The sequence below is a fragment of the Cyprinodon variegatus genome, unplaced genomic scaffold (assembly GCF_000732505.1).
Source record: "Cyprinodon variegatus isolate N-32 unplaced genomic scaffold, C_variegatus-1.0 Scaffold467, whole genome shotgun sequence".
NCBI lineage: Eukaryota > Metazoa > Chordata > Actinopteri > Cyprinodontiformes > Cyprinodontidae > Cyprinodon > Cyprinodon variegatus.
The window spans coordinates 389,813-398,688 of NW_015150920.1; the positions used below are offsets into that span (position 1 = coordinate 389,813).

The 8,876-nt window shown below is 40.4% G+C and overlaps 2 protein-coding genes across 2 annotated transcripts in view; both read right to left on the reverse strand.

The window, feature by feature from the left end:
• The window catches only part of casp3 (caspase 3), a 12,814-nt gene extending 8,547 nt beyond the window's left edge, over positions 1-4,267 (reverse strand). Inside the window, exon 1 of the mRNA XM_015389602.1 lies at positions 4,168-4,267. The gene's annotated coding sequence lies outside the window, so the exon portion shown is untranslated. The remainder of the gene's footprint in view (positions 1-4,167) is intronic.
• A 288-nt stretch (positions 4,268-4,555) lies between these two features.
• The window catches only part of LOC107094154, a 16,560-nt gene continuing 12,239 nt past the window's right edge, over positions 4,556-8,876 (reverse strand). The window contains exons 11-12 of the mRNA XM_015389595.1: positions 7,619-7,802; positions 4,556-4,728 (exon numbers count right to left, since the gene is read on the reverse strand). Coding sequence (XP_015245081.1) covers positions 4,630-4,728; positions 7,619-7,802 — 283 coding nt within the window. The 3' untranslated portion in view covers positions 4,556-4,629. The remainder of the gene's footprint in view (positions 4,729-7,618; positions 7,803-8,876) is intronic.

Sequence of the window (8,876 nt, forward strand, 5' to 3'; positions counted from 1 at the left end):
CCAATGAGCAAACATATTGTACCATTAGAACACTGGAGTGATAGTTGCTGGAAATGGGCCTCTATACACCTATGTAGATATTGCACCAAAAACATTGAGCAGCTAGAATAGTCATTTGCCACATTAGCAATGTATAGAGTGTATTTTTTTAAAGTTAAGACTAGTTTAAAGTTATCTTCATTGAAAAGTACAGTGCTTTTCCTTAAAAAATAAGGACATTTCAATGTGACCCCAAACTTGTGAACGGTGGTGTATGTCTGTTCTTAGCCTCACAGGCTCCAAAGAAAGGACATGTGAGATCAGAATAAGTTACACAGCCTCCTTCATGGCATGAAGGGGAGGACGGCTGTTTTGAGGAGATCCATCTGGCCAGTGAAAGATATATTAACCTAACAGGGAATGGCCCTGCTGATCCTCCAAATGTTCAAGTGTGAGAAAGTTCTTTATGCAGAGGGTGGGTTGTTTCCCCTGGGGGGAGTGTCTGTGTTGGGATTTTGTAAGGTATAAATGTAAGACCTGAGCTTTGCCTCAGTCAGAGCTGTATCTCTCCGTCTGAGGACGCTCAATACATTTGAATGTTTTTTCTTGCAAGGAATGCCTCTGTCTCAGCTTCCTGACTTCACACCAGCATAGAGACAGAGTCCCTCTATGGTCCCTGGGTCGTCCCCTGGGCCTCCTCCTGGGTGGGACGTGCCTGGAACACCTCCTGGGGGAGGCGTCATGAGGGCATCAGGAAAAGAAGTCTCGTCCTCCTCAGCTGAATGTGGAGGAGAAGCAGCACTACTCCGAGCCTCTCCCTGATGACCAACCTCCTCACCCTCTCTCTAAGGAAGAGCCCAGCCACCCTTTAGAGGAAGCTCATTTTAGCAGTTTGGGTCCAGGATGTCGTTCTTTCAGTCATGATCCAGATTTAACCCTCTGATGCATTATTTATGAAAGCCTTGGTCAAGTCTCCGCCAAATTCATTGTCTTGGATTATCCAGATATATTTATGGGCATCAGTATGGTCGGGTACTCTGTACCCGTCATCCACAGCTTCCTGATCATTGCTGACCTTCCTCTGTATCCTGGCCCTCATCACCCTCACTTTCCTCTAGGCTGCCTTATTCTTCGCTGTGTTTGAAGTCTACAATATAAATAAATGCTAAAGTCCTTGCAAAAAAAGTTTTCAAAACAAAGCACTGGAGTTAGTTTTCCAAGTTTGAGGATGTTTCGCTTCCAATCCAGGAAGCTTTTCAATTTAAAATAGTCACATACTACAGCTTATCTGCACAAAATATACACAAAGTATACTAAAATGTAAATTTTAAACGAATAGCTTATATGTCCAAGGTCAATACACTGAATTATAATATAAACAATTATATGACCTATGTTGAGAAAAATGTAATGGCTGATGCATGACGTCCACTTCATTGGACACATGGTTAACGGTAATTTTCTACATAATGGATAAAAAAAAATTATATTTCAAACTGATAATATCCTTCCTTAGATGTTACTGTAAATCATCATATTTTTTTCTCTGTTGGGCTCTTCTACAATAGAAGGATTGAGAGAATATGCCAGCAGTGGTCGACAGGGGTTGATGATTGGTGGCCATCTTGGATTCAGAAGAAATTTACTTGCAGTTACAATGACTGACCACTAAATTGACCTCAATGGAGTGTGGCAGCAGAGAGCATTCTAGACACTAATATGCAGTTTCACCATAGAAACCATAAAATTAAAGAGATATTTACATTTTATTAGCTGTCCACTACACAGTGACGCTATGCTACAGAGGTTTAATGACTATAGGTGACAGTAGTAACTTGGACCAACCAGTAAACTTGGCTTTCTTCACCACAACAGACAAAGCATTAGCTGCACTGATCCATCTATTGATCTCCTGCTCCATTCTCCTCTAACTCATGAACAGAAGCCAAAGATACTTGAACTCCTCCAACCTGAAAAAAATAAGCCACCTTCTTCCTGTCCAGAACCAGAACCAGAACCATGGCTTTGGATCTGGAGGAACTGATCCGTATTCTGGCCACTTATCCCCAAACAGGACCCCAACCTGTCCATAAAAGCTATGAACATCCTGGGTTCAAGCGGCCAAGCACCTCCTTACAGAGAGGGTGAGAGGCTCAAAGAGGAGCTGCTGATCCTCCACATCGAGAGGAGCCAGTGCAAATACATTCCCAGTATCAATGTTGGGCTATCCTAAATGCAAAGTAAAGCATTGGAGAGGGTTCAGTGAGCCAATCATGAAGTTTGAGGCTCATAAAGTTTAAATATGGCTTTTGGTGCCTCATCTGTCAATTGTTGGTAACATTTAAAAAGAAGCTTAATAGAGCATTTTAGGTCAGGAGTGTCCAGTTCCAGATCTGGAATCACGTTACTTTGAAGTTTGTCAAGCGTCCAAAACACACCTGGATCAGGTGGATGAATTAACTTCTCACCAAACATGATTCCTGCTAAAGACTTAACCATGAGGGATGAACTTTAGGACTGGATTCAGATAAAGGCATAATCTCATGACAGAGAGGTCCAGTCAAAGTCCAGTTATAGGGCTATAAACATCCACTTTATGTAATCCGATTCTTTTATGAATCAGAACATAATGTCTCTACCAGGCTGCCGAAGACTGAAGGAAACATGCAGGCTTTCTTGTTTCTATTCATTAATGGAGCCCAATATAAATGCATGCAGCTCTTTTCAGTTTTTTATTGTTAAAACATTTGAAAACATCTTTTGCAGCCGTAGGTTAAATTCTATTCTATTCAATTCGCTTTATTTCTATAGCGCCAATTCACAACACGTCATCTCAAGACTCTTTATAGTTCAGCAGATCATAAAGTCAAAATGATTCAAAGTTTTCTATCTAAGGAAAACCGGCTGATTGCATCGATTGATTAACTAGAATGCCATTAAGCATGCTTGTAGCAACAGTGGAGAGGAAAATTTTCCCTTTAACAGGATTTTTTTCAAAATAAAACTTTTCTAAATTTTGGCACAATATAGTCTGATAAAGAGAACATTTATATACATGTTTAAGCCAGAATGATTTGACATTTAAATATGACTTCCCTACACTTTAATATATGCTGAAGGATTTCATGGTTGGGAAAATAATCCCTTTCATTCACCATCCTGTTGGGTTTTACTTTAACTCGTTCAGGAGGCGGATATAACCTGCTTGTTCCTGGAAAATGAGTCGCTGTGAAAGCAGAACATTTCAGATCAGGAACATCACCTCTTCGAAGCAGAGACCAGCCCACAGGAACATGGCGGCTCCTCTGGGTAGAGGCTAGTTGCTCAATTACAAAGAGCTGAGTAACCTTTAAGGGGAAAAGATTTTTTAGGAGTAGTTTCACTTTATGGTATTTTTTCCATCTTATCATTTCCTTGTAAAAGTAAAGTGATTCCTACTTAGACCACAGAAGATATTTAGAAATCAGGTGAGACACAGTAAATAGTGACATCCTTGATCCTTTTCTGACATTCATGTATCCCCTACTGTAGATACTACTTTTATACATTTAAACAATGATTGGGTTTGATTTGATTCTAAACATTAAATCAGATGTTAGGAGCCATAATTACTCAGTACCTCAGTAGTTGTTTCCTCCAAGTAGCTTTTTTGTATGAATCAGAAATACTTTAATGAAATTATCTTCGTTACAAACAACATATTGTACACATTCATCATCTAAGGAAATAAAACTTTTCTCACTAAATATAAACATGTATACATATGTAACTATATATATTTACAGATCTAAAAAGAAAAAAAGTGAAAATGTGCAAAAGAGAGCAATGATTAAATTGTTTTCAGTAGTAAAAATGTGTTCCTCCTGTTATTTTTTTGCTGGTTCTCGGTGGACTGACCTGTTTGACAGGCAGCTGGAGCTGAAAACGAAGCAGCTTTGCTTTTCATTCAGATCAGCCTGTTATTAAACTCTGACCTTATCTAGTCCTTAATAAATCAGCAGATAATGAAAACAAATCGAAAATGAATCAAAGCGGCAGGAAATGAGTCAGTCTTTCTGACAGTTGTAAAGATCACCTGCAGGCTTCCAGCCAGAACTTTACTGAAAACTGATCAAACTCCAGCAGATTATCATTGGATTATTATTCTGTAACAGATTAATAATCCAGCTAAGTGGATCAAACACTCACCTTATTGCTGCAGCTGCTGCTTCTTCTTCTGCTCTGCCCCGTCAGCTGCTACCAGCATGGAGGAAAAGGTGTCTGTTCAACATTAGACATGTTTCTACTAGAGTATGAACTTGTAACTATCAGCCAATCAGAGGCCGCTGCTATGTGGGCGGGCCAACACAGACTGAAGCTGATTGGTTGGTGGGAAGCACAGTTTACCTTCCTGCTTTATTTCCTTGGAATAAACAAGTCACAATAAAAATTCCCCATAATTCAACTCTATTACAGTAATAAAGCTAAATGATACTTTATCAGTGCTGGCGGGAAATTTAGTTAGAGTCACCAGGATCATTTAAACTGACCCCACTTTGAATATAATGATATAAATAATAACAGAAATACATTGGGGAAAAAATTATTTATTGAGAAATAATACAGAGTTTTGATGTGTAAAATGCTGCGTTGATGTAAAGGAGGAGCTGATTATTTCCTGGCCTGCTGAGCAGCTCTCATCCGACGTCTGCTGGCTCTCTGGGTCAGCTTGGTTTCCAGCAGCAGAGCTGCTAAACTGGATCCTCCATACTAAGGAGAAAAAAACATCCCATTAACATCACATCCGCTGCACTGGTTGGTAAATAAACAGCAGGTTCAGAAAAGGATTCTCCTTCTGCCAGAAAGTGTTGTTCTACTAGAACATGATATACAATCATAACTTTACACCAAACCCTTCACCCATCTGATCATTATTACATCCAGGGGGGAATTAACAATAACAAGGAATAAAAGAAAAAAAAAAAAAATCCACAGCCTGAACTTTTCCGACACAGGCAAGAAACTCATTTATATGTGCGTGTATGTTTTCAAGCCATGCCAGGGGGGTGTGGGGGCCATGGGGTCAGAGACTGCATGAAGGCTTGAAGACTTTTTGTAAATCAATACCAAAATCGGCCAGAAGATGGCAGAAGTGCATCTATATCTAGTGTGAATGAGAGGTCGTGTTCGGCGAGGAAATCACACACCCTTATTTTTAACTCACATACACGGTCAATTATTGACGCAGGTACATCAGCTGTCGGCGTAGCGCCCAGCAGACGTGTAGTGTGCCTGACCGCACAAATAGCACCCGCCCCCTTCTTCTTCTGATTGGCTAGTACTGTTAGTTTTAGAGCCCTCCTTTGCTAACATTGGCTGCCAAACGCAAGAGGGATTTAAATTGGGTTTATTAAATTTATTTACCATCAATTTATGTTCCAGTGATTTCTTTAACCCACAGGCAATCGCTAGGCAGTTGCCAAGGGCCCCAACATCCTGGGGGCCCCATAAAACTCTGTTCACATGTATGGTTAGTACAACCATTCCTCATTCATTCACATTATGTTTTTGATCAAAATCCTTTCGTTAAAATGCCATCAGAAGGCTAATAATATTAAGTGTGTCTGTACGCCCCTTAAATCAGACCAGGGATGAGACTGGGGAGTTTCGACCTGGCACTAATTCGAGAAGGACGACCACACAGACAGCAGGAAAGGACCAATCACGGCTGCTTTTTGTCTGCGCACTTCTGGTTGAGGTCTACTTGGGGTTTGCGACCGTCCGACACGTAGTCAATATTTTATGTTTTGCGCGACGACAGTTGCAGAACATCTGCTACACACAGACAGATTTGACGGTCGCAGATGCCTCAGAAGTATAAATTGCCCTTAAGAAGGACAGCACTGTTTATGTTAAAGTGAAGTGGGAAAAAGCCTGAGGATTCCATAGGACGACTGGGACCACATCTGTAAGATACCAATGGACAACAACAAGATCAAAGGGTTGGCGTGAATTTTGCTGGAAAAGTATTATAAGATTTTTTTCATAACTCCAAAGCAAAAAAAAAAAAGATATCAGGTGAAATGGTGACACCTGCTGGAGATGTGGCAGGAATGGTGCAAATCACTTCCATATTTTCTGGAGCTGTCAAACCACCCCAGCCTGCTAAACCAGACTAAATGTGAGATTAAATGTGTAATTTAGTCTGGCCCCGATGAATGAGACATCGGAAGATTGTTGATGAGAACAACCCGTTGTTTTTCAAACCATGTCTGTGCCTATTGGCCAACACTCTAAACAATGAACGCAACTTACTGCACGTGACAGAAAGCTGGTGGGGGATTGTAAACAAACAGCCTGTAGGTAAAACAGCGAATACGTCCTTCTTAAAAAAGAATGAGCGTAGAGCCTCTTCCTACTCACGTTTCAACGAAAACCCCAAGTCTAATCCTTCCAAAACTGATTCCAAAGCTGAACGAGAATGTTCAATAGTTGCTGCCATCTTCCTTGTTGTGCTTTCTCCAGCGTCCAGCAGCTTTGTCGTCACGCCCTCAAAACCCCGCCCACTTTGCATCCAGAAATTCAAAACACATCTCTGCGTTCTGATTGGCCAGCCAGTTCTAGGGTCTGGGGCATTAATGGAGGCTAGACAAACTCACAGGCAGAAATGATTTTGGCCGCTGGTGGGTGGGGCTAGTTTATTAGGCTAAAACCATCCAGCAATATTGGTCTCAAATTCATGAGCATTTACAGAACATTCTCATATTTAATTTTCCTTTAACCTTTGAATGCATATTTCTGAGTAACAAAGCGGTCGATAAACTGAACTATGATGATCAGAAGCTTCGGGACATTTTGCTGGCGGGGAGCAAAAAGGCATCACAAGAAAATGGCTTAAAGCGGGAACCTCCCAACAATTGAGGACTGGATTAACATAGATTTATGTATTAGAGAGACTGTCTTATGTCATTAATGTGCAGAGGGACAGTTTCTAAACGGTATGGTCGAAGTGGACAGAATATGTCAAACATGTTATGAGTGATTTTACATAAACCTCACTTTCATTCAGTTCAATTGGATTTGTGATGTCATTGATTCTTAATACCCAGGCTTCCCCACCACTTCTCTTTTTTTGTTGTTATTTTAGTGTGGGTGTCTGTTTTTCTGTTAAGGAAAAATAAGTGTAAAAACCGAGACTGTAAAAATGACAACGAAATGGATATAATTATATGATTGTAATGTGATGTGCTTTCTCAATAAAAACATAAATCTAAAAAAAAAAAAAGATCTGTAATTTTGAAGCAGCCTAAAAGGAACAGGAATGTTGCAGCCGTTACGTTTTTGTTTTCATTTTCTTGTTGTGTCATCCTTTTCCTCTCAGTTATCACTCAACTTACTGAATTAAAGTTAATTTCAAATTTTATAAGAACAGACATACATTATTATAGGCGTTCTGATGGCATTTTAAAGAAAGGATTTTTAACAAAAACATAATTAATGTACACAAATAATGAATCGTAGTATTAACCATACCTGTAAACAGAGTTTTATTGGGCCCCCATGAACTTGGGGCCCTGGGTAACTGCCTATTATTGCCTAATGGTAAATCCCCCCCTTAGAAATGATCAAAGCCTCGGTTTATATCGTCTTTCATTCATACCGTCTTCTTCTCAGTGGGCTTCCTGCGGCGGTAGGCCAGGTACTGCGTGGTGAGCCCTCTGATGTCCTGGAGAAACGCTCGCCCTCTTCTAAGGTCAGCTAGCCGCTGCTGGAGCTCCGTCTTCTTCTTCTGCAGCAGAGACGCCTCCTTCTCTGCTCTGGATTGAAGGTAACAGAAACAACAGCTTCATGTTGGGGGCGAGGCTATGCTTTCATTTAATGATATACCAAAACAATGACAGCAGAAAAACACACCATGCATTTGCTTCAAATGAATCCTTCTCTAATAGAAGTGATGTGTTTGGCAGAAGGGATCTAAAACATGCAGAGCAGTGGTAGCTGAGGACCAGGATGTAGATCCATGCATCAGCCAGCTAATCATGTTGGCCTCCATTGTCCTAAACTTCAGTTCCTATAGCAGCATCACAACAGATCATGGGGTCCGTTTCACCAAGCAGGTTTAACAAATTCAGATTCTAATCCTCAACTCTAAATTAATCTAGCCTAAAGTCTGAGTCTTCAGTCTGATAAAGGCTGCTATCAATTAAATTATTATCAATTCAATCAATTTTAAATAGGTCCACTCAGTCTGAAACGCGTGCGCAACAAGTATGAAAAGCCATGATCAGTGGAGCGCCGATTGGATGAGTCACCATGACAACAGGCAATAGGAAGTGCCTATTTCACCCCACTGGAACCAGAGATTTTAATGCAGAAATGCAAAAAAAAAAAAAAATAGCGCTACAGCTAGAAAAGAGAGGAAGGAGAAGATTGCAATTACTCTTTTTTTTGTGTAATCTAAAAATAAATTCACTAGTTCTTCATTTACTGTAAATATGACTAAATAAAAATAAAACGATGAGCATCTCGCTCATATAAAAAAAAAAAACAACAAAAATAAATAAATCCCATCCCCTCTCAACTCAGTTGTAGAATGTGAAAAATGGTGACCATTCTTTAATAAGATCAGGAAATAAAACAGCGTGATTGGCTTTAAGGAGAGTGGAGACCAGCTAACGTATTGTTTACATTCCGATCGGCCTAACTAGGGAGTACCAATATGGCGGCTGGTGACTTTACAGCAGCGTGTACTACCAGCAGTCTATCAGCTACCCAGTGAATAAACAGAGATCAGTCTGCTTAGCCTTAGAGATCCTGCAGTCGTTGCTCATCATAAAAGCTCCTTCCTGCCTCGTCTGAGCAGAGCGCCCCCTACAGGGACTGTGATCTTAAAGCTTCCTCAGAGATCCCTGTTATAT